The 26,456-nt window shown below is 37.2% G+C and overlaps 1 protein-coding gene across 4 annotated transcripts in view; it reads right to left on the bottom strand.

Moving 5' to 3' along the window:
• The window catches only part of ARHGEF7 (Rho guanine nucleotide exchange factor 7), a 108,608-nt gene that overhangs the window by 17,795 nt on the left and 64,357 nt on the right, over positions 1-26,456 (bottom strand). For all 4 annotated transcript variants that reach the window (XM_085215526.1, XM_085215525.1, XM_085215524.1 and 1 more), the window contains 10 exons: positions 22,791-22,913; positions 12,920-13,058; positions 12,003-12,062; positions 10,660-10,806; positions 9,291-9,377; positions 6,672-6,750; positions 5,526-5,665; positions 4,656-4,880; positions 2,631-2,724; positions 176-265 (listed from right to left, as the gene is read on the bottom strand). In XM_085215526.1, the coding sequence (XP_085071652.1) occupies positions 176-265; positions 2,631-2,724; positions 4,656-4,880; positions 5,526-5,665; positions 6,672-6,750; positions 9,291-9,377; positions 10,660-10,806; positions 12,003-12,062; positions 12,920-13,058; positions 22,791-22,913 (1,184 nt within the window). The remainder of the gene's footprint in view (positions 1-175; positions 266-2,630; positions 2,725-4,655; positions 4,881-5,525; positions 5,666-6,671; positions 6,751-9,290; positions 9,378-10,659; positions 10,807-12,002; positions 12,063-12,919; positions 13,059-22,790; positions 22,914-26,456) is intronic.

Genomic DNA, 26,456 nt, shown 5'->3' with positions numbered 1-26,456 from the left:
TTCCAAACACATAATCACTCAAGCATTACTACTAAGCCAAAATCAGATTATTAACTTATTTAAGTTAATAGGTCCAGCTTGCTGTTTATAAAGAGACCACTTACACTACACTTCTCTTTTTTAAAAACAATCTGATACGTGGCTTAGTTAGTCGTATCAGTATTTTCTAACTTACTTGAATTTAGTGTTTGACGTGTTTTGGCACTTGTGCAATATGCTTCAATGACTTTAAGAATTTGAGCATCTTCTTCTAAAGCAGCTGTACCTAGAAACAATGGAAAACAACAAGATTTTAAATATGGGCACGTGTTTCTTACCACAGACAGGCCTTTGTAAACAATGTTTGTTTAAAGCTAAATTCTACATACTTGAATTGAGACTAAAGTTCAGTCTAATCAAACCTTTAGAATTCTTAATCATTTCAAAAATCAAGCTTCAATGACTGAATGACAGAAAGAGAAAGTACAAGCTTCAATGACTGAAAGGAACGACGGAAAGAGAAATTACTATAAAAATATAATGCTTTAAACATCACGATGTAATAGTATCACCTGTGAACCAGAGCATCCAGATTTGTTTTTTGTAATTTATTATTGTGACAGGAAAGTCAACTGTCCAATATTTTGTCAGGACTGCCTGACAAACTAACTGATGAAGTATGTTGACTAGGTCTGGTTTACCCACAGTTCGAGAGATGCAGGCATTCCAAAGTATACAAGTTCCCTCTCTTTCAAGGCAAGAAAAATAACTGGATTTTGTTGAAGTTAGAAAGCAGCACCATATCATTACCACAGCAAAACAAATATTTCACTTCTGAAATCGGTACTGAGAGGGTACTCAGCTGAAACGCCTTTCTTTCATTTGTCTGATATAAAACACAAACCTATTTATCAGAAAGCTTTAGTTTTGATAGAAATCCTTCAATGGAAAACTCTTACATGCCCACAGACTGGAACAGGCTGAAGAAGCACTACCATAGAACTTAAGCCTCTAATTACTGCCGCAAGGGTGGAGGAAAAAAATCTCATTTTAAAGGTGAAGCTTCTATTTATGCCTGATACTTAGGCTGATGAAAACAGCAACTCACCACATGCTATCTTCTACAGCGAGGAATAAGAATGAACTAGAAAAAAAATGCTCTTTCATTACAGAGAGTCATAACCATACTTAGCCACAAAGGTTTTTAAGAGTTTGGACAGATTTAAATAAGGATGCTTCTTATTTGGTCAATTCATAACAAATTTTTTAAAATTATGGAAGGGAATCATGTTTAAACAAAGTGTGAGCCGGATGACAAACAAATATTCAGACGTTTCTTTTAAACTATAAACTTTATCACTAAAGAAAAACATACCATACTCCATATTCATGGAGTAAATGAGGGCCATGGCTCACACGCATATATACCATCCAAGCCCACACACAGACATTTAGTTTCCAACTAATGCTGAGCATCAGAGCTTGTTACTACCTAGCTCTCACTGATACTTTAAAAACTCAGTTAACTTGGGTTTTTATAACCCAGATATATTTCTAATCTAATCTGAACAAACAGAAGCTGCTCCACATATTTACTAAAAGACTATACACATGCTGCACACAGAACGCAATAAGGCAGACCTAAAATACTGTAGCAAGTATCAGGGACATGACTAGAATGGACTGCATTACATAATGCAGGACAATAGACAACCAATTTACTATCATTTTGTAGTTAAATCTAATTTTCTTCCTTATGCCAGTAACAAGATGAAAACTAAGGAAATCCTGAGAAGCTGTCTGATAGGAGGAGAGACAGTGTTAACAATAACATACTTCATGTATTCAGCAGTCAAGGCACATAGACTTAAGAAGCTCACGAGCAAAGAGCAGACAAAAGCAGAAGTTGGAATAAAAGGTTCTGGCCTTCAAGTGTGAACATCAGCTATTTTGAACATCTTATCTTTTACTGACACAAGCAATAGGATCATTCATTCACACAAATTTACCAGGCACTTCAACACCCTATACCACCTGACCTAGTCTGCTTGTCTGCTTCAGGACCAAGCACCTTTCTCTGACCACATAGGAGCCTGCAATGATTAGATCTCATAGAACACATCTGATCAGAAGGTATGAGTGCAAAGGTATCAAAAACAGTAACAATGCAATAACATTATCCAAGTGGTAGAAGTTAAAAAAGAGTTTCTAAACATACTGAGATTAAGTTTGCAAGCTATTTAATAGCTAATTAGAAAAAGCAACACAGTACAAGTGCTGCTGAGAGACCCATAATTAGAAGTAAATAAATCTCTGTGCATCATCCTGCTATTTCTGCCTTCCTCCCCATATTTTTTTCCCCTATCTGCGTACAGACACTAACACAGGAAAGCAGGATGCCTCCCACCTAGCCTTGGATAAGCTCCTATATTCTGTAGTCAACTGCATGACTCTAGAAAGTTACTTATGCCAGCAAGACATAAGTGCCTAAGGTGAATAAAAGAAATTGTCCTCTGTAGATACCTACCCTCTCTCCCCTGCCAGGGGAGAGGAAACCAGACTGTCTAGACTGTACATCTAGCTTGCAAAGAATTTGAACTGATGTTAATTCCAGTCTTTGTACTATGCAGATATTTGTTCAAGTCTCTTACTTTTTCTCAGTGCAAATTCTTCATCTGATGGCTTCCGTTCTGGCTTGCGTTTGGGAAGCAGCTTTTTCATGGTTTTAGGGCTCTTACTTAGATCCTGTGTGGGGAGAATAAAAAAAAAAAAAGAGTAGAACTTCTCTAAAATATTTCAAAGGTTAGTTTCTAAGACGCAGAGTGCCATAATTCAGTTTACTAATATTCTTTGGCACATGAGATTTGCCTGACCCGGCTCATTTCCTTTCTATTCCTCCTCCAACCATACGCTAAGTTGGATATTTTATCTGTTCTGTGAACAGAAATATACAGAAAAGCTGCTGCAAAAGCATGCAGGCTGTTTGGGAACTGGAGCAAAAGAAACAAAAAAAAGCATATATTAGCACTTTTTTCCCTTAACCTTTGAAGAAACAACCCATTTAATTTGTCTACTTAGAAGCAGGTTAAAAAAGGCCCAAAAAAGGAAGCTTGGAAGGTAGTATACTTCTATTCTTTAAAGTCAGCATTTTTAAATGTTTGGAGCTTTATCAGAACAGACCTACAGCAAAAGAAATTCAGCTACAAACAGCATTTCTGCTCTAAATATAGTCATGCTAATTTAGAGAAACAATGCTAACTTTGAAAAACTGCTAATTTTACAGGAACAAAAAGGAATATTCTCATCTACCCCTTACCTTATAGGTATGAGCCATCCTCTATAAAAGTACAGAACAAGAAGGTAAAAAGGTGAATGAGCAGGACAGACTGGAGATGAAGACAGACTGAATACTGTCATAGGCTAAACACCTGATGAGTAAAACTTAACCATATTGGAGAATGCAGTGCCGTACATAAAAGCCAGGAAAACAATTTAACTTACAAAGAGTTGAATACGTAGTACAGCTAAACTGGAGAACCTCTTGTAGCAACCAAGCCCAAATACTAACCACCTAATTGAAGGCCACCTATCACTTACACCCTGCTGCTTAGCAGACGTACAAAGTGAGGAAAAAAGGAAGTCAAAACTGTCATAAATGCACACCCAGCACAAACTAACAAACAAAAACACCAACCGCACTGCACTGTGTTTAGGCTGTGTTTAAACTGCAAATTCACATGCCTGCAAAATAACATTGTTCTCTTAACATCATATGGTTAAAGAAAAAAAATACGTTCACAGGCATAACTTTAGGCAGCTTGATCTAGTGGAAGGTGTCCCTGCCTATGGCAGGGGTTTATAACTAAATAACTTTTAAGGTCCCTTCCAACTCAAACCATTTTGTAACTCTATGACTCCAAATTTACTACTCTTTTTGGGTCCTGTTGCTTTGTACTAAATTAGAATTATAAGAATGCATTACAGAAAAATACTAAACCTGAAGATATCACCATGACACACAACATTCAGTATTCTCCTTCTTATAGGCAGACTTACATACATAAATCTAATAGTTTCTCAGTATTTACAAAGCCACACACAGTGTAATGGAAAGACCAAATTAACCTACCCCCATCGTTGTATTTCTCTTAGAGCAGATTCCTGCTTCATACCATATGCTAATTAAAAACTACAACAGCATCTTAAAATCTAAGCTGTGAACCAAGAGCCCATTATACCCCCACAGCTGTTCAGAATGATTTCATACTGCACTTCCAAGAATCAGAAGATCCCTTATACTAGATGCTCCTCAGTATGCTTAGCAAGCAACTTTGCAGTAAGCTGGAATGATCAATTGCTAGTTTTTGTTGGATGGGTTTTAAAAAATAATAATAAAAAAAAAAGAACTTCTTAACAACACAAAGTAGGAAAATAAGTGGAAATACTTGGCAGGGAGGAAAAGGTGTCAACATACTCTCCGAGCAAACCTTTGAATCTTCTGAGCCATGAGAATAAACGTCTACATGAAATGAACAGCTTTCACTGTCCATTACCACTGATTCAGAGCTAACTCTTAACGCACACACATTCAAAATTAAAATGTTGGTATGTGAAAGAGTTACATTTCTCACCGTAGGCAGACTATGCAGTAATATTTTTTGTCTGCTGCAGCTCACCTCTTTGTAACAAAGTGCTGCTGAAGGCCGTAGTGGAGGTGCAGGCCGTAAACAGCTCAGACTCCAGGGCTTGGGTGTTTTAGGAGGTTCCAGAGGTCCCCAGTTTATCGTGGTATGCGGAGTCCCATGATGTGATGGATGAGGGAGAGTGTGATATGCAGGAGTCAGTGGTATCTGCTTGCTGTCCGAGTGCTTGCTGGAGGGTGTTACTGGATGGGAAGGAAGCTGTCAAAGACGATGGTTGTGGGAAGGGAAAGAAAGCATGGCATCATCATAAAGGCAAACTATCATAAAGAACCAGTGAAAATCTCTTATCTAGTCCTTTTGTCTGTTACTTAAGAGTTTTAAAATTTTAACACTGAACTATTATTTGGAAAAACTGAGCATAAAAACATTTTGTCTAACACAGAGAAAGCATGCATTAGAGAAAGAACAGCTACAAGCAGCCCGGCTCCCACTTCTTTCACCACAAAGGTCAGAGTTAAATTAAGATCCATTCACATCAACTCCAGAATACAAAAGATGCCAACAAAAGGAAATTGTTTCTCCACAGACTCAAGTACACCATCATCAGTTAAAACCTACTGTTCTAAGGATACTTAAAAAGATGATGACATACTACTTAGTCAAAACAGAATTATAATTGCTTTTTTTCTTTTAACCTTGTTAAACTATTATACCAGGAACTAAACATTCTACTCTTACCTCATGCAATTAAAAACAAAATGTTTTGAAGCAAACTGTAGTTGTAGCATATAGTTTTTGTTACTAATGGTCAAAAAAATGCTTAACATAGCAGCACATTTGCCAGATAACCTAGTTCTGTACACACTACTGATTCACTTCAATGCACAAAGTGTTTTTTCTTACTGTGTGAGATGGCACAGAATGAGGTTTAATGGCGGGATTCCCAACAGTTGTGACTTTGGTTTGTTTCTGCAGGTGATCGACCCACTCATGCAAGTCTTGTTGGTTGTTACATGACACTAGTATCCTTTCAATCATAGTTCCTAGGTGACATAAAAATAAGGTGTTGGAAACCAAGAAGAACAATTTAGTCAAACTGACACGATAACTCATTTCATGAAACATCATATTCATCTATTACTATGCAAAAAAATTAACCAGTATTTTTGAAAAAACAGCAACATTTTTCTATGTGATAACATTTCCTCCACATATTTATTCCTCTATGAAGCAAAAGAATTCTACCTGCTTTTCTATCTTTGATAATTAAACACAATTATTACAACTAATATATGTAATAGACAGGTCCACCCTTAGCTCCAAAGGGTGAACCCAGTAGCTTTATACTCTTCCATCTTTCTCAGGAAAGCTAACATATAGTCTACAATGTCACCCCGTTAGTCCGTAAGCTTCAGTATAGGAAAAATCATAAAGTATTGTTCAGAGAAGGTCGTAAGGTCAGGCCGAATCTAATATGAAAGATGAGGCAAGAGTCACTTGGGAACACCTCTGGAAGATTTTACCAAGGGTTACTTTAATTTCTACAGTTAACTCCATTTTAACCCATCACATTCCTCATCCGAGGTCAGCTTCATGGCTATTATCTCAGAAGAACAAGTACCATAACTGCTTTTTCCCTCCACCTCGAAGCACTGATGTGTTACACTAGCTGCCACTTCAGAGTCTCAATATTACTTCACTGAAACACAACCTGCTTAGAGGCAGAAATGATCCAGGAAACAAATGAAGGCGTAAGTCTCCACCGTGAGGATTTTGCTCCAAAAGTATATTCCTAAGATTCTGACTTTATTGGGCCCAGGGAATTAAGTTACATGCTAAAACAAATCACTTGATTAGACAGAAAGCATCCAAAACAAGCACTACTGCAATCGTGAATAGCAGAGCTACTGAAGGTCTCTCAGTGAAGAGACAGACCATTTCTAAAGGAAAGATTTTGATTAAAGCTCCTCCAGACTGTCTGAAATTCCCTTCCTTGCAGAGAGCAGCACAGTCTAGTAAACAGCAAATAAAAATATTTGTAACTAGTACCTGATATTTCAAATGCATTTTTATGGTTTTCAGTGTCTTCTAGCTTTGTGATAGTCATTCCAGTCATTGGTAGCTTCCCCTTAAAAAAAAAAAAAAAAAAAAAAAAAAGCAGTTAATGATAAAGTTAAAGCCAAAATAAAAAAAAAAAAAAAATTACCAAGTAAAATGTATACAACTTAAAGTTCTGAATGAACACAGCTGCAACAGAGTAAACTGGCAATCATGAAAACACATGCTGATGGGTTTAAAATATTTTCAAATCCACACAGACACCTTGTAACAAAAGTTTTCAAACCAAACACCTGCAAATAACACCTGTGACTTTAATGAGTCTATTTGATATACCTATGCAGGCTACAAATCCATACAAACATAACAGCAGTCATCCATCATAGTCTCAAGTTCTGGGAACGGAGACATTCAGGGTCATCCCTGTTACAAGATCAGAAGCAATGGAGACTGACCTGAAAGCATATATATCTGCAAACAAATTTTGTTTGTGGTATATTTAGAAAGGAAGATTTCATTAAACAAATCCATCAGTTATATACTGAAGACTTACATCTCCAATATCCACACTGCTATCAAACTCACTCTCAAATATATTAAGAAAACAAACCTACTCTCATTTTAAGCCCAACCAGTCTGGAAAAAAAAAGTCAGTTTGGGATAACTTTTTGCCCCTTTCAAAACACAGAAGAACAGGTAAAATGCAACACTGTCAGGATGAAAGACTTTACCAAAAATGCAACGTTATTAAGAAATTCTTTAGGACAGATTCTTTATTCTCTTACACAGAAGCACTATTCAGAACACGCTGGCAAAAGTGCAAATGCCATGTGTTGAGGAATTTTGGCTCCAAAGAAGGGAATTTTTATTATTATTATTTTCCTTTTTTTAAATGACTGCAGGATGGACAAAGGCTTCTTACAAGTTGAGCTGAAATCACTTGGCGTTCTCTATGCACGAAACATGCTCAATCACAAAGAAAAGACTTTTTGCTACAACTTTTCCAATGAAGGAAACACGGTAGTGCTGTACCTTACAATGCTGCCTAAAATCTGTTTTTCAGTTTTTTGCTGGTTCCTGAACAACACAGCACAGCCACACTGAAGTGAGGTGCAGGAATTGAAGACACAAACAAAAAGAGAATCTGGGAATGCACCAGGCAAGAGACTAACAACAGAATAATCATCACCCGAGCCACATGGAAACCAGAAGTATAAAGATACAGAGAGAGCTTGCATTCCCCTTCCTATCAACAGACAGTTGTGAGACCCTCTCATAAAACACTGCTTGCACTCCTGATAACTTCCACTTACTACCACTAAATACACTCCCCACTAACTCAAATGGCAAATATCAGCACTACGACCCAGAACACCTGACATCTGCTGACATCAAATACTCAGAACTACACAGAGAATATACTGTAAAGTCAGAGAAGCTGCAGCTTACACTTAAACGTCAAGGATCAGGAACTCTCTTCTTTTCTCAGTTTATAAACATGCACCAATCAGGAAAAGAGACATTAAGGCGTAAATCAGGTAAAGATGCTGACTTCAAGGACATTGTTTCTTTTGGAACAAATGAGGGAGTTGCATCTTTCATCTGCTCATGTCCTACTTAGAAGACAAGAACCTCAAAATAGAAATCTGGATGGCAAGTGCCATGCAATCCTGACACAGCTCCAAGCCACTGTCTCACTGTGTCACTCCCCAAGCAGTGTCTCAGAGTGATTAAACAATTTTTCCTTGCTATGAGAATGCAGACATTAGGATTTAAGGAGGGAGTTCTTAGTGTTGAGAAAAAAAATCACATTAGAACTTAAGAGAAATTAATAGTTTAGCATTCAACAGAGGATTGGGCAGTAAATACTAAGGAAGTGTCATGAACATACTGAACAGATGCTGAAAATAAGTGCACAGAAAATTGCTTATTTACTGAACAATGCTGTGCACCTGAAGGACAAAATAGGACAGAGAAGGAAGAAAGCTTATGCAATGCAAAATAGGAGGGCAGAATTAAGCCTGACAGATTCGCTGTTTAATTCTATATTGTTGTTTCTTAGCACAAAAATTTACAGTCAGTTGCTTCTGTAACCAGTGTACAAGCATCTTCCTTCATTGAGAATTCTGGTTGTCCTACTTGAGATCTAGCACTCACCTGCCTTTCTTAATATTTTTGTCCATCTACATCAGGACAAAACACCGACCAAAGGTTATCAGGAGCAGCACAAAGCTAACAAAAGCTTAATTATCTACCTGAACCACCTAACACAACACAGTCAGATAAATTCAGCTACTCCCATGAATACAAAAAGTGAACTTTACAACTTAATTGCTCCTAATAAAGTCAGAATTTGTGACTAGATGCATAGGAATCCCAAATGGCAAATGAATCACTACTATTGAAGAAACAGGTTTTTTTCCCTCGTTGTTTTAGGTTGTTTTCTTGGTGTTTATTGTTTTTGTTGTTTTTTAAATAAATGATCAGTTCTTGTTGCAGAAGCTACCTTTTCTACTTGTAAAAGAAGAAATTAAACAATCCAAGTTTTCTATGAAACATTTGGCAAAAATACACGCCAGCATTTACACAGATGTAAATGTATTACCTTACCTGATAGATGAACCCACTCATTCTTGGGCTGGCAGACAACATTAACAAAATGTTAGGGAAGAGAAGAAGATACCTTTCATTCTTTTCCTTATCAAAAAAAGAAAATGAAAAAGTAAATACAACATCACAAGACCCTTTCTCCCCTTTTTACGTTTTATATTATTTAAAATGATCAGCAAAATTACAACTCCACAGTTACACCACAAATACTTGCCCCTGGCAAAATTAAACTCCCATAAAGGTAGAATAAGTGAGAATTATTTCATTTTCTATTTGAAAGCTGCTATTGTCATGCCTATATTCCTTCTTGGAAAGCATAGCCTTCTCATTTAAATAATTAATTTTTACAGTTTGGATGAAATACTAGCCTTGTTTAATTTAGTAACACCCAATTTGCTGATTTCACTGAATGTAAGAACATTAAAAATATATATAAACAATATACAAAACTTGACTGGATACTGTTACTATAATGTCAAGACTTCTGTCTCTCAAATATAAAAATCAGATTTTTACAGAATATCAGATTAGTATCAGAATTAGAAAAAGATGATGAAAGTAATAATGCTTATATTCAGAATGGAAACAACATTGCTTTGTTCTCTTTTAATCTGAGGATGCACTTAAGATGAGCATTAACACTAAGTTTTGATTTTAATGACAAATATATTCATTTTCAAAGTGACTCTTTCAATTTCTAACGCCTTTGCTACACCATACAGGTTCTTTCCAAGTTTAAATGTTTCTATTTGTTTTTCAGTCTTTACAGATGCGTACATCATTTAAAAGAAAAAAGCAAATGCTTTGCACAAACTAATATGTTCTATATCTAGTCAAAAAGCAATTTCTATGCAGAAACTTCTAAGAGTCCATTACATTTGACATTTTAATTATAATGAGTTTGGTGTGGATTTTTTTTTCTTTAAAACAAGATGCAGCAGTAGAAGATGCATTATCTGCTCTACTGATAGATTTTTTTTTTAAACAGCTAACATAATACCTGGTAGCAAGTTATCTGGTGACGAACTTTAAAGAATTCAGTTGCAAAAGTGCTTTTGTCTTTCCTCATACATAAAGGAGGAAACTGATTGAATATGGTTGCAATACAAAAACTCCCAACAAGTTCAAAGCTTAATTGATTATACAGGACAATAGCTTATCGTTAAACCACGTCAGATCTATTTACAAGTGAGAACACCTATCTTCCAGTAGCTTATTTCCTATTTTATTATAAAAGCCTTAAGTCAGTGCAGAAAGATTTTATTCTAGATTAATATAACAAAGTATTTTTATTTCTGCTACAAAATGATTATCAATTTAACTGCAAAAGAGAAAGGAAGACTGACAGTAAAGATGAGAACTACATTACCTCACTTCCAGCACACTGAATCATGACCTGGGACATGTAGATCACATTGCCAAGTGTTTTAATATCTTCCCCCTCCCAACAACGGATTGCTTCTGTTAGTATTTGTAGTTCAAGTTCTTTCCGTTTCCGCACTTCTTGACACTGTGCCTAACAAACAGAGGCAAAAATATTCTCTAGTATCAACTCTATCAACATGGAACAGGTTGAAGGTAGAAATACCACTATATATGTACCATTGTCACTGTAGCACACAGAAGACAGTACCTAAATGCGAAGCATTTTTTTTTTATATTTCTATTACCAGTATAAAACTAATCTTGCTAACTTCAATATTATTTCTTTCTTTAATAGACCAACTTCAATTACAAATTCGTAGTCACATCCTCATTTTTTAAATTTCCCTTTCCTTTACATTTTACACTTCTGGACTTGTAAGAAAAAACAGCTAGGCTAAGCAGGAAGCAGTAACACAGCTGTCTTGAATACATATGGCTTACACAAAAAATGTACTTGAATTACAAGAGACTTGTCAATTGTGCAAACTGAATGCGTATAACCTTCTGCTCCTATTTCTATTACACTTCCTGCCAACCTATTTTCACTAACCATACTCCCAACTTATTTCACTTGAATTTTTCTCAAGAATTGTTTCCTCTCATTTGTGAAGCACTCAGAATCGGGGATCCTCAAACCTCTTCTGAACACAGTCAAGACAGTAAAATTTCTGCTTTAAAATGTAAAAAATAGGAAGTGCCATCAGGATGCACTGCTAACAGGAAACACAAAAGTTAAGTTTACTGTAATTGAGAATGCAAGAAATACATCTGTTGCAGTTATACTTCCTAAATTTAAGAGTTGAACTCTTCAAAATTTAAGATTTATTGTCCTTTAAATGACAATAACAACTCATCTGTTCAAAGCAGGCTTATTCTCTTCCTTACTTAAAGTTCCTATATTCCCATCCTCATTTGCACTATACCCATTATCACTTCTCCCTCAACTCCAACACTACACCCCTAGAATGAACGCACCTTTGTAAAATCTCAAAAATACAATCCTTAGGTCACAAGTGCACATAGAAAGGAAAATGGAGCACAAGAGAGCGGACAGATGCAAAATGCATGCGTGGCTCTTCTGTCAATAGTCTATTTGCTGTAGCTCCCCAACAATCTACAATTCTTAGCTCTGCCCACAAACTACATTAATCTCCAACATCCCAAAACTTTCACAAAATTTTCTTATACAGATGTGTACAAAAGTGTTTCACATTTTAAAAGCAACAGAGATTAAGCTGGAAAGCATGCTGCTGAAAATATACATGATCTGTTTTTCATTCCTCTTACAGAAAGGTTTTTGAAGGCTGTCATGGATTTTTGAATATCTGGACGATCTGGATGATAATCCTAAAAGCAAGGAGAAAAACATACAATAAAAATTTTAGTTTCAGTAAAAAATAATAGTAAAAATGCTTATAGGCTTACCTAAGAGCAAATAAACTATCCTATAAAATAAAAGCTTTTCAACCTTTCTGTTCTCTTTCCATAGCCTTCCCATTCAAAATACTGGTGATCTTCTTCTCAGTAAAAGCAAAATAGAAATGCTGTAGATGACTCTTATGCTTACAACAGAGTCAAGGAAATTTTACACGTCCTTCTGGACACAAAAAATCGCTTACCAACTTGAACTCCTAATAGGAAGTGTATATTTTTAAAAGTTTTATTTGGCTTGTTGCCTTTTATTGTAAATAAATCACATTTCCTTCAGAGTCATTGACTGACAAACCATGTGACTCAGAAACTAGTAATAGTTTTGCTTTCTCTCTCTCCTTCACAGATCACAAGTCTAGCCTATAAGATGAAAATGCTGATCATTTCTGGACAGCGTTCAGTAGAAGTCAAGATGTGTCCAACAGGTTGAAATCCTGAGATGAAAAGCAGCGCTCCTACAAGATAAAGTTGCCTCAAGTTGTGTACAGGAGAACAAAAAAAAAAAAAAAACAACCAACATCAAGTCAACTGCAGACCCTGCAAGACTACTCTAGGAGTGAAGGTTAGCTTCGCAGCCTAGTTTTACTGTAAACGTTTCACTTTCTCAGGAAGTCTTACTGCACCACCTTTTGAAATATGGCAGCCCATACTTTGGAAGGCTGAAGGAAGAGAAACAAAGGTCATTTGGGGTCCCATCATGTTTGACATGTACCTTTAAAATAATTGTTGTCAAATCATCATTAAGCTGGAACATAAATGCTGATAAGATATACCTCCATGTGCCTTTCAAGCTCTTTGAGTAACGTGGGGTATTTATCCAGACGCATGAAAGGTTTGCTGAGGCCTGTGGTCAGTACAAGGATCCCAGGACTGTTGGCACCTTTCACCTCCATGAACTCTCCTAGCTCCTCACTGCACACACAAGATATTTAAGCAAATTAATATCAAATTACCAAGAAAATTAAAATTAAATTAGATTCTTCTCTTCAGTCTTTCACACACAATTAATTCTGCAGATAAAACATTAATTCAAATAAATTAAAAAATTCAAGAACTCAAGTACAACTTAAGAGTTCTCATTTGATCAACTAACCAGCAGCCATACAAATAGTAAATAATCAGAAACTGGTGTGCAGTCCATCCTCATGAGCTAGAGTTTCAAGGTCTTTATAATTACATAAACTAACGCTGATGTCAGAAACGTGTTAAGAAACCAACACTCTCAAACATCATGAATTGGTATTTCCTCTACCCATAGTCTTCATATTTGGATCATTTCTCACAACTGACTTGCAGCACATCCCTTCCAGTTGTTACATTAATTCTCATGTCGCTTTGCTACCTTTTAATAGAATTAAAGTTCACTTTGCTACCAATGAAGCTCGTGTTATCTACATTCTCTGCTTCCTTACACAGCAGAAATTTCAGAGAAATAAGGTAGAGGACAAGTTGCTACTGGTCATCTAAAATTAAATAAATAAATAAATGAAAAAAATGAAGGAAAAAAAAAAAAATCAGCCTTTTCTTTAAGGAAAGGAAGGTACAGCAGCATCTGGGCTTATTTCCAGTCTTGAGAAAACACACGCTGCAGAAGTACATGCATATCTGAATATAAAATCTAGTTAAGAAAATTCAGAAAGCTACTTATAAAAAAGAAAATCCTTTCTGCATTCAAGCTATGCCATTCTAGTCATCTGCAGATGGAGCTGTTAGCATTTTGAGCAGTTGTTACTGTAAATTAACTAGTTCTCAAACAAACCCCTATACTATCATGTGATAATCATTAAAATCTTTTGTAAGCTATCCTGAAAATCATTACTTTCAGCTCATTAACAACACTACTTCCCTGTAAATCAAGGCTTAAAACACTTGTTTGCCTTTGTAGTCTTACTTTTCAAAGAAAGCCTTTGTCAGCTGTCAGATTAAATTCTTTTGAAAACAGTAAATAAATTAAGAAAATGTAACTGTTAAACAACTATTTGCAATAAAGGAGGAATACTTGCACATTAGGGTCTCATTAACAAAATTCTTTCACTTAAGCCTAGGTGACAATCTAGGAGGGGCAAGTTTCCCCAAACTTAGGGCACAGTGTTTTGATGTACTGAAAAGAAAGCAAATCTTGATCTGTTCAGCTTCCCTAAGGAAAAAAATAACACTGACAGGACATTGCTATAATACATAAAAATACATGGGTCCAAATAACAGTGAGCTGTCCATATAAAAACACAGATTAAGACAAAATTGACCCTGTCTACCCCTCCTCCCACACACACATCCCTTCCCATCTCAGAAGGACTGACACTTCTATTAGCATAATTTATCCAAGTAGATAACGAGAGCAAACCAAGAACAAAGGTCTTCTCATACGGATACATCTTCCCCAAAATCTCTCTCCTTCCAGCTATTATTTTCTTCAGGTTCAAAGAACAGAAAGTACTTTTCTTATTTGCCTTTAGTTAATTGCTATTTACTTATACTACCTTGTTTAAATACACCAATACTGCTTCTGTATTGCCGCCTGGTAGGGCACAACCTCACATAACCTCCTTCAGAGGACACCAAGCCCAAGCCCTGGCACTTCTCAGTGCATACCGGGTGTGTGTCTGCACTTCTGAAATAGAAAGTTAAGAAAGCAGACCAGGAAGTTTCCCAGCACCTTCTTTGTACTGTCAAGTTGTATAGGGAAGGGATCAGCAGAGCACCCAGGAGGTAGGCCTCCTTCCTCCATCACTTACAAGCAGAACACTTGTGTGACTCCAGGTCAGCCTGAGTCCTTACTCAGTGTAAAAAAAAAAAGTTATCAACTTATTCAGGTGGCACTCTCAAGGTGACTTAGGGACTACTACTCATACTTATGTTGGTTTACAGGGTTGCCAGCTACTCGTTCAACCCAGGATTTATGGCTGATTCCCTGGAACGTTACACTGACTGGCTGTGGTGTGGTCCCACATCCTCTGCCTCAGACAAGTGAATGTGCAAAGTGACATGGGGGGAGAGGACGATGACAAATCAGGGCACCACAGCTAGATTCTACACAAAGCTTTACCAAAGCTCACCTGTGAAAGCCCTTCTGTCACAAGATACAATGCTTTACGTTTCTGTTCACTCTGTATATAGAATCGATCTCAGGTATACCATTAGGTTGATCTATCTTGTTTTTAATTAATTCTCCCTGTGAGCACCCCATGTCCCCTTATCTATTATTGTTTTCTTGCCACAAGAACTAACAGAAAATAAACTCATTCTTTGCCTTTTCTTTACTTCAGGCAGATGCAGCCTCTGCTGCCTAACTTTACAAACTATTTCTATTCTCATGCCTCGTTACTCATCCCCACTTCAGATAGACGTACGTGTCCATACAAGCTTCTTTCATCTCAAAAATATTAGTACATTTCATAGTACAAGCCAACCATTGATTCCCTTCATTCAATATACCATTCTTTCATCTTTAGATTGCCAAGACACAAACATCCCTAATTATTTTTGGCTATCTCCATGCTGCTGTGTGCATACAAATCCATTATATAAATGGCATTTGCTGAGCTATCCCACAACACAATGCTTTTTAAAATAAATAAATATTTCATTATCTAATGCCTTTACAGTAGGAGGAAAACAGTGCCTACCAACTCAATTTCACCCACATTCATATTCCCTTTGTTTGTCACTGTGCCTTTTCTTCCTGATCTCAGCACTGTAACACAGACATGTCAGAAAATGGGGGGGGGGGGGGGGGGAAAAAGCTCACTGAAGCCTGACAGGTGACTACTTTGAAATCTGAAATAAAATATAAACAAAATCTTCTCTGCCTACTCTGCAACCCCTGGCTTTAAGTAAGCGATTCTACCCTTAAGCGAGGTTACAGCGGTTGCCATGCTAGCCACTGCTCTCTAGAACAGGACACTGTTGTTTACTGCCTCATTTTTAATCACAGTGCAAGAGCTTACAGAGCAAGTTGAAGTGAGCTGAGGTTTAAAATGTACACAGAGTCCTGAAAAACTCGCTTAACAATTGCATCACCAGGAAGCCTTTTACACAGAGCTGTGTTAAAAGGTGCAATTAAAACTGAATTACGCAGTTTCCCTCCCGACTTTCCCAAGAGGACAATGTTTTCTTTCATTCACTTCTATAGGTCGCTCTGACAAGTTTCGACATGCTCACTTGTTCAAAGTCTAAAAGGAACCTGCACGCACACCTAACAACAGGAGCCAAAGCTTTGTTCAAACGGTGTGCCGGTGCAGACCCTGGTACCTCTCTGGCTCAACCTAAACCAACCTCCTATCTCTACAGGTACAGGAACAAAAAGTACCTGGCAAAGAAGGAAATGATTTTAGCTCAAAGCGACCGTCCCTCATTTATTCACAAAGGACAAACTCAACTCTGAAACATAATGGAAAGACTTGCTTGCAATAAAATATGGGTGGGTTAAAACACTGTTTGAATACGACAACAGTTTCTTTAATTAATAGCAGCTTTAAAATATCCGTGTTGTTAGCTTAAGAGCACAGCTGCTTTGACAAAGACAATGGCTCTTTCATGTCACTGTTTCAACTGATGCTTATAAGTACCAACTTCCCAGTCAGTATATACTAAATCAAGCTCTAGCCCACAATTAAGCCATATGTTACTCTTGTAGTTTTGTGTTATTTTGTTGTTGTTGTCTGCTTTTTTAGTAAAGAATAAAAAATAAAAATCAATTTAGCTGAACAAGAAAAGCTTTTTAACTGTTAAATCATCAATGGACTCAAAACTGCCTACGTAAGTAACTTCTCGGAAAGAAGCGGTCAAGATTTCAATACACAGCCTGCATCACTTTACAGAATAAAAAACGCTGTGCTTCAAATCTCGAGCAGAAGAGTTCTCCCTCCTCTCCAGACTAAAGTTAGCTCACAGCAAAGGAACTTTTAGAAAAGTATCTTTAAGCCATATTAACATATTCAAATCTTTCTTAGCACAGCTGCAAATCAGACTGGGGGGAAGGAAGAAAACAAGTTCAGATGCGCGTACAGTAACAGAAAAACACATCCAGGAATTAAAATGCAGCTTTAAAATCACAACTCACGCTTCTGAAGTAGGTCTCTGTTTGTAATAGATGGAGCACGAGCTATCACTGCTCAGAGGTCTGAGGACTGCACACAGGCACCGCATTTTGAGAGCGCTGCGGCACAGCTCAGCTCAGCAACCCCTCAACCGCTGCTTTCAGTTCCCAACTTCTCAGCTGAGCTCCTCACTCAAGGACTGCTGATCAGCGTATGACATCAGCCTGCACACTTGCAAGCTCAGAGATGCACATAAATGGGGGAGGCACAAAGAGCTTTCTGAGTCAGGCTGATCTGTATTCCATGCTCCAGTTACACGGAGTAATTGTGATGTTTCAGCTTCAGAAGCTTTCTCCAGACTGCTAAGCCAGTGATGCAAACACAGAATATATGTGGGACTTGTTATCTAAAAAAACTGAAGGATCCAACAAAACTAATACTTGAACAAGTGGAGTTCTGCAAATAGCTCCCAGCTATTCTTCCAGCTGAAAACTGGCTCAGAACTTATTTTGCAATAAAAGCAACAGAGATTACTGATTTGAGGCTTCTTTTTGAGCAAAATATTTTTCTTTTAGAAACATTTTCCATCCGTATCGCTTAAACAATTCCATGTTTACTTTAAATGAAAGTCAAAAAGCTTAAAAAACCTGTCTTTCCCCAGTAATTACATATTTATTACTGATTAATTTTCTCCACATTTATTAAGAAGAGTTTCATTAAGAAGAGTTATAAGGTCCCACCGGACAAGTGAGGCTTTGAGAGTACCCCCACCCACACATTACATTATCCACCTTCCAGGTAGTTCTATACTTAAATATTTTTTCCTTTGTATGCTGTAAACGTTCCCATTCTAGCTACTGCCACCTCTTTTTCTTTGCTGGACTCTGCCTTTGCACTGAACTTTGTGGTTTCTGATCTTCCCCAGGGGTAGGTAACAGCTCAAGTTCCTGGGACTCCTCACTCCTCTGGAATTATTCATTACTGTACTTTGTATTCAACTGTTTTGGTTTTTTTTATTGGTTTCCGGGAAATTCTTTCACGTCTTAGGTTGCTCATCCTGTTTCTTTCACTTACTAGAAGGCAAGCCTATTTCCCCGATAAGAAGCACAAATGGCAAATAACACTATTTAATGCCCTTAAGGTGGGACAGCTTTGACCAATTTTCTCCAAAAAATAACATAGCATTATTACAGTTGACCACCCACCCCTGCGCTTGAACTGGGATCTTGAAGAAAAACTATGGGATAGTGAAACTGATATCTCATACAATGCTGCCAAAGAGGTATGACTGTTACGGAATGCAGTAAAGAAAATATAGGTTGTGTACAGTGGCACCACAGCTACTGTGAGAGCTGGTGGAGAAGGGAACGTGGACAACACACAGTGGTGGAAGCAGAACACTGATCTCAGCAGGGGTCACCACCTAGCTATGCCCGGCAAGCTCCATCTTTTAAGCTCTAGCCTGTGGCTTAAGACACAATTACAAAATCTGGTGACAAGCCTCAGAAAAAAATTACTCCATTCTTTAACATTCTTGAGTTTTTACACCAAACGAATCGTAATTCTGGAAAAAAATACGCCATGGCTCAGAAGCAAGTCCCCAAAAGGTACCTACAAAATTTCAAGACTGTATGAAAGGCTGGAAAAATTATTTTGACACTTGGATAATATAACTGAAACCAGAAACAAGAATCTGCTCATAATGCTCCAACCTTAACAGAAATGACACAGCAGAAGATTGCTGTTTTTGTTGTTGTTGTTGTCAGAGACAAATAACTTGAGAAACATTTAGCTGTTGAACACCTCTATGAACTGTATTGGGTTTCATTCCTACTTGTGTACTCACGCACACGTAAGTCTGTTTCATATTCATTTTAGTAGTTTAACTATTAATAATTAACTTAAGGAAATGAAAGATGTTTGTGGTTTTAAGGTCTGAAGATGAAAAAGCTCATACACAGTAATACGATTAATCCCTTTCTGTATTATACACATACATCTGAACATACATATATATATGCACAAACACCTTATTTTCTATGAAGGAAAAGACTACCCATGTTTGCTTTTAGATATGATAGAGAAGCACAGACGATAGAAACAGGAAACATCAGGCCGGCATCCACATGGAACAGCATGGGGGAAGAAATGTCACTTTCTCACTGACTGCCTCTTTTTAAATCTCAAGTAGAATTGTTTAAAATTATTACCATTTATTTATAAAATTGCTGTTCAAAAATATCTTTTCACTACAAGATCAAAACAACTCTGTATAATTTAGTATCAGTTTGCATACGTATACACGGATGTGCAGACTCTTTACCAGATGTCAACGACCCCTTAACAGGCACTACAATACTATTCAAAGAGAACACATGCAAGTCCAAAAAGTGATACAAGATCTTCAGAGGTGGTATATTTCATTAAGGCAGGTGACTGCTTACAGGAATTTTGATATTAGTGATCTAACTGGCTAAAGAAACAGCACAGTTAATACTTCAAAATGATAGCACCTAGAGCAACCACCCAGATTTAGGTTTGTTTTTGTGAGTTTAATAAATAAAATGAATTTAATCAACTGCAGACGTTACTAACTTTGTGATTTAAGAATCTGACTTAAAATTACCTACTAGTTTTTCTGTAGAGTGTGTTTCACAGTTAAGGCACACGGTCCCTTTATGAAGCAGACAGTGTTTATGGCAAGAAACAATCTGAAGTAGACAATAAGAATTTATATTCTGCATCAAACTGCTGTAGTCTGTTCCCTTTTCCTCACTCTAACATGCCACTGAAAAGCACAGCTGTTAGAAACATGATACTCAAATCCAAGAATTGAAACTTTTCTCTGCCACATTTTTCTTCGTATTAAAACACAAAGCCATACCACAGGAAGAGAAAACAAATCATCGTGTCTTTGAAGTCCAAACCTGCCTATGAGATCCCTGGAAGATCTCATTTTAATATTAATCAAGCATTAAATGCATGTATCTGTTTCATTACTATTACACTCACAACAAGCCTCAAATCTCACAGTAAGGATGTTCCTATACAATAAAGTCATTTCAACTAGTTAAACAAGGAGACAGTGCTCACTGCTTTCATTTTCTCCGTGCCTTCAATCAGGTTGGTTATTCCAGGCAAAAGTGTCTTCCTTGTCCCTACATTTAAAATTATGTAATTAAAAAGGTACCTCGTATTCTGAGAAGAAAGAAGTGCAAAACAGTTTAAAGCCATTTTCTAACTTCTTCAAAGCAACTGCCTCAAGCAGAAACTTTCATTGAGCTGTTTGCTACCTATAGCATTGGCAGTCAACAAAACTGAAAGCCTCAGAATAATAAAATAGAGGATTCACTTCTTTTGACTCATGCATTGGTACACAGTAGCATTAAATAAAACTGTTTATCAAAAATTCTTCCCCCTTGAGCTATCTCCTACAAACAACACAATTGCTGTGAGCTCATTCCCACACCTGATTTACTTAATTATCCCATAGTACCAACTCCATCAGGGCTTGACACGAAGCTGACTTCACAGATCAGGAGCTATTTTTTGCATGCCCATGCCCAAAGCAACGCAGAGGAGATTAAACACTTCTCTTCCCGATTTGGGAAACAATTCACTTACCTCCCCCACATTTTTATCACTTTCTCAAATACAACTTTTGGAAAACAAAGGAAACAGCTTTCTGAAAATTAAGATAATCCTTTACAAATGCCTCAAAATCTTAAATGCATGTGCTCACTTCACAATCACTTGCCACCTCCCACCTACAGATTAAAGCCCAGATCTCTGTATGAAAAGAGCATAAAGGCACAAACAACAACTCTAAACTTAAGATTATTTTAAAAGAACAAGCTTGAATCATCTAAACATTTTAGTATTTACTGATAATGGTACTGGAAATAAGCTATCTGAAAGAAAATACTAGTAGAATTTCATGACTATTTTATAAATTGTCTTAATTTTCATTGTGTCTGAAAAAAAAAATAAACTAAACACTAAAACTAAAAACAGCCTGGATTGCAATGTGAACTTGCAGTCCTATTTTTCAAAGCAAGGTAGAACAAAAGTTTTACTAATGTACATGATAACTCAGTCTTTGGTAACTGGGAGCTTTTGGACTGGTACTATTACAGGTGTCACAAATACAATACAAACTGCTGCTGTCAAAATAAAATGTGAGTTCTTGGAAGAACTTAGCAGCATAGAAAACAAGACCATTATACTACTCTCAATTTAGGTAGAGTTAAGAATATTAAAATATTTTTACTTTGGTCCAACACATCAAGACAAAAAAGAGAAAAAAAGGAAAAAAAAACCAGGGAAGATGCCAGAATGCGTCTGACCTTCAAGAGAAGGTCATGGTTCCATACTGCATCACAAGCAAACAAACAGCATCAAGTTAACAGCTGTTGCAGCATGTGCTCATCAGAATACACAGTGAAATTCTGTGAAAGTAGACTTAAAATCAAATTCTGGCCTCAACACTCCATCCTAGATGCGATTCTGCTATTTTCTATACAAATCCAAGGTCATTCCAAAACTGTGCAACTTCTACATTGTTAACTCAGCATCCTACATCTTACACACAAGAAATACAAATCATGTAAGCCTGAAAAGCTCACACTCCTCATGTTATTCAAAAGCAACCCAAGGGCATATCATTGGGCACCTCAGTACAGAAAGGATACTGATATGCTGGAGCAGGTCCAAAGAAGGGCAACAAGGCTGCTGAAGGGCTTGGAGAATATGGCCTACGAGGAGAGACTGAAGGAACTGGGGCTGTTCAGTCTGGGGAAAAGGAGGCTGAGGGGAGACCTTATTGCTCCCTTCCAATACCTGAAAGGTGCTTACAGCGAGAGCGGGGTTGGTCTCTTCTCACTGGTGACAGGTGACGAGGGGAAACGGCCTTAAGTTGCACCAGGGGAGGATTAGGTTGGATATGAGGAAAAACTTCTTTACAGAAAGGGTTAAGCAATGGGATAGGCTTCCTAGGGAGGTGGTTGAGTCACCATCCCTGGATGTGTTTAAAAACCATTTGGATGTGGTGCTCAGAGACATGATTTAGCAGAGGGTTGTTAGAGTTAGGGTAGTATGGTTAGGTTGTGGTTGGACTCGATGATCTTCAAGGTCTTTTCCAACCTGAGCTATTCTGTGATTCCATTATTCTATTACAAAGTTAAGTACATGCTAACAAAAGCACAGGCTAAGATAAGTTACAATTAGCCAACTGCATTAAAAGCCTACTAGTAGACATGTTAATTATGCCTACTTCAAACAACCTTTTTTTTTTTTTTTTTTTTTTTAAATCTTTACATCCTTAAAATGCAGATGACGACAATGAATACGGTTTGTTTTACATATCCAGAGTTCAGTATGTGCTTTGTAAATGGTAACGTTTTCTGAACCGATAAGAAGCTGCCAAAAGTTACAGGCTGGCCACGAGGACACAAACCAACTTCAAGCTATGAGTTTATTTTTTTTTTTTCCCCAAACAAGTTCTACTATACCAAATGCATGTCAACAAAAGACAAGCCTTTACAGCACGAGTGCCTGCTACCCACTTTTCCTGTACAACTCTTTGAAGACCACAAGGTAAACATACCTGTGTTCTGTGAGAACATTTACTGCTGATGGATGATTGGCACAGTAGGCAAGGTATAAGCTTTTCATTTGTGACATCAAATTTAGAAAACATCCTCCAACCCTCTGCTGAGCTTCAGGCAACCTAAAAATGGAGTAACAAAGAAATTACATTCATATTATATGAACCAAAGAAGAAAGTTAAACCCAGGCTAAACAGTATATTCTTGTGAGTCAAGTCCAGCCAGTTTATACGACGTTAATTCTTCATTATTATTTTAAATGAACATACGGGTTTCTCTGGGCATCAGCCAGCAAACAACAGCATCTTCTTTCTTCTTTACAACTTCAGTCCTGTATCTGCCAGGCTTGGTTACATCCTCAAAGCGTAGGCATAATATGACATATTTGTAAGGCATTCTCTCGGCTGGCCTTTTTCAAGAATTAATCAGCATATTTTTTAGGAGCTTGATTTTTACACAGTGCATCTATTGTTACTATCCATGTATACACCATGCCAAGTCTTGAAATGAATATTACAGCATTTCAGCAAAACTGGATCAAGTAAGCAATAGGATTCTCTCTCTATCCTCAACAACAAATATGACGTGCTTAAAATACTCATGAAAGTACCATATTAAGTTCTGATAGAACAAATAGCCAGTTCTGGAGCAACTACAGGTAGTTTTCACACAATCATCCCTCATCTTGCTTTCTAAGCATCACAAAACACCTTTATGGCTCATTTGCCACAAGGACAAAAATACTGCTTTACCACCAATACAGAAATACTTCCTGCAACTCATACTTTGTCTTCCATGCTAGAATGAGCCACATCTGCTAAGCAGCAAATTTTACCTTAGCCTTTTTGTGCAGAAAAATTCTTTTTGTTGAATAACATTGTAACAGTAGCATTAGTTACTTTAGAAGAAAAAAAATACTCTGCAAGTGAAATAGAATAATACACATTTTGGTGAACCTAATCAGTTTTGATAACGTTTGTCAGAAAGATACACATGCATTTTTTGCATGTAAGTGATGAGGTGGTGGGAACAGGAAAAAAGAATATGAATGTACAACATGTTTTTCAAAAGGTTGTAGCAGAAACTGTCATTTCAAATTGCAGTAAGAAAACATCTGGAGTGTAAATATACAAAGATGACTGAATCACAACAGCTTTGAACCTGAACAATTTGCAGAAAGCCTGAGCTCTGATTCTGATCAGTATAAGCAGCACAAACAAGACTGTGAGATTTGCTCTATTTTAGCATCTCCTTAAGCTGCATACCTCTTACATGGGGAAAAACACTCTCACACTTTTTAAAAATACAAAGAAATCTTTAAGTTGAACATACACCAACAGGAAGTATGAAGTCTGTCTAGTCTTGCTTCTTTACTGCTACCACACCACCATTCTCAGAACTGATCATTAAAATATCCATACTAGAAAGAATGAATCGGACTAACAAGCACAAGTAAGGATGGATGAAACTACTTTCTTATTTTAAAACAGGGAAACCTCCACTTGAAAGACTAAGCGTCTTCAAGAGCAGGATGTATATATATGGGTCATGACAACTGCCACCACCAGTACAAGCTGGGGGATGTAAGGATAAAGAACAAGTCTGCTGAAAAGGACAAGGGGAATACTGGTGGATGGCAAAATAGACACAAGCCAGCAATGTGAGGAGGAAGTTTTTCACCCAGAGGGTGGTGACGCACTGGAACAGGTTGCCCAAGGAGGTTGTGGATGCCCCATCCCTGGAGGCATTCAAGGCCAGGCTGGATGTGGCTCTGGGCAGCCTGGTCTGGTGGTTGGTGACCCTGCACATAGCAGGGGGGTTGAAACTTTGAGGCCTGTTTCAGCCCAGGCATTCTATGATTCTATGACATGAACCATAGTTGATTGCATAACCCACAATGAACTTACCTAGAAGACAGTGTAAAGTTTTCAGCAATCCTAGATTATAATGCTTGTCTGAGATCCTTTGTCTAAAATAGTGTTTTAATTTCCTTCATACATTTCCCTTTCTTGCATAAAGGCTGCATTTCCTAACATCAACATGCCAAGCCTTTGACACATCCTGCCAACCGGCTCAAGAAAACAGGAATTTTCGCTGTTGTTTTATCAATTTAACTACTCTTAAATCCAATATTTCACATTGCTCCGAAGCTAGATGAGTCCTCAGCAAACACCCAACAGACTACCATTAGCACAGTTTGGTGGTTTCATGCTGACATTAGTTCAGACAACTCTCTCAGGTAGAATATTGTTTTTCATTTCAAAATCAAAGATCTCATTGTTCTTAATATCTTCGTAATGTTTCTAAATATCAACAAAGTGTTTTCCTTCTGAAGAGAGATGCTGTCTACTCCCTTTGTACAGCAAAGGAAGACCAAGTCACTGAAAAATCAAAATTGACTGTGGAGATGTTCAGATGTGAGACAAGGGAAACCTTATCCGATAACACCATTCACTTGAAGACATCCAGAAAATGATGACTGAATTCCCCATTAGCACACCATGCTAGCTGCATTTTGATCACACTGTTTTGATGTAAGGTGCTCCTTACATCAAAAGCCAGGGCCCATATTTTTTAACTATTTCTCTTGAAATAAAATTTTAATTTTGACATTAACAGGGCAGCAGCTTCTGCAGGCGTTTGGGGGAAACCAGGAGCATTCCTCAGTAAACTGAGAGATGCTATTCATACAGCCATCCTTGCAGGATTTCCCTTCCAGCAGTCAGTCTCCTTCAATAAATCTAAGCATGAGCTAACAATACATTCTTCAAGCAATAGAAGCAGTGAGAATCTCAGACTCTGTAGACACACACAGGGAATACAGCTCAGCATTAAATAGTAAGAGGCCCCAATGAACAACTGCTAAAAATGGTAAAAATGGTCTCTTCATACTGTATTGCCTGGGGGAGAGGGAGGGGAGTGGTGGGAAGTGAATTACGGCCTCTCACATCAAGCAGACATTTGTGTCTCCTCAGCCTGCTGTTCTTTTAGCAGAAAGATCGGTATTATTCTCTCTCACATGCTGCACATGCACTGTAACTTCATACTACATATTCTTTGCTGAATTAAGATAATCAACAGACTTCACGAGGGGGTGGCCACTCATTCCCTTCAACTTTTCAACTACATACACTAATTGAGTGTTCTACTAATTTTACAAGAATAATTAATAAATTATCTCCATTTCTTTTAATTGCCAGAAAAACAACAATTTAATGCCTGTCACCAAATCATACAAACCTTCTGGTAATTATGTGTTCCAATTCAATAAAGAGCATAGTTTTATAATTTATTCTGATGTTGGCATCTAAATATTCTCTTATTTAATACCTCAACTAAAAAGGAATTGTAAGCATAACAGTATACATAATACAGGCACACATATATACATGTAGATATATTAAAAGAATGAAAAAAGCTTCAGTTATAAGAAAGCCAAGGACATGTTTAATTTCATTTACAGGATTAGAGAACATTAACAAGGCCTATGCAGGCACAACTGTTGTACAACAGCATCTAAATTACTGAGTAATTACCATTTTTTGTTGCTATATCTGATAGCTACCAGCTCTGTTCCCCAGATTTAAAGTGGGTTCCTATAGCAAAATAATTTGAGAGCAGTAAGAAAGACAATGACTTCTCATGATCAGTGATCATACCTGGAC

Source organism: Meleagris gallopavo, chromosome 1 (assembly GCF_905368555.1).
Source record: "Meleagris gallopavo chromosome 1, MGAL_WU_HG_1.1, whole genome shotgun sequence".
Taxonomy (NCBI): Eukaryota; Metazoa; Chordata; class Aves; order Galliformes; family Phasianidae; genus Meleagris; species Meleagris gallopavo.
The sequence above is the reverse complement of the archived record's forward strand: the minus strand, read 5'-3'. Positions and strand labels throughout refer to the sequence as shown.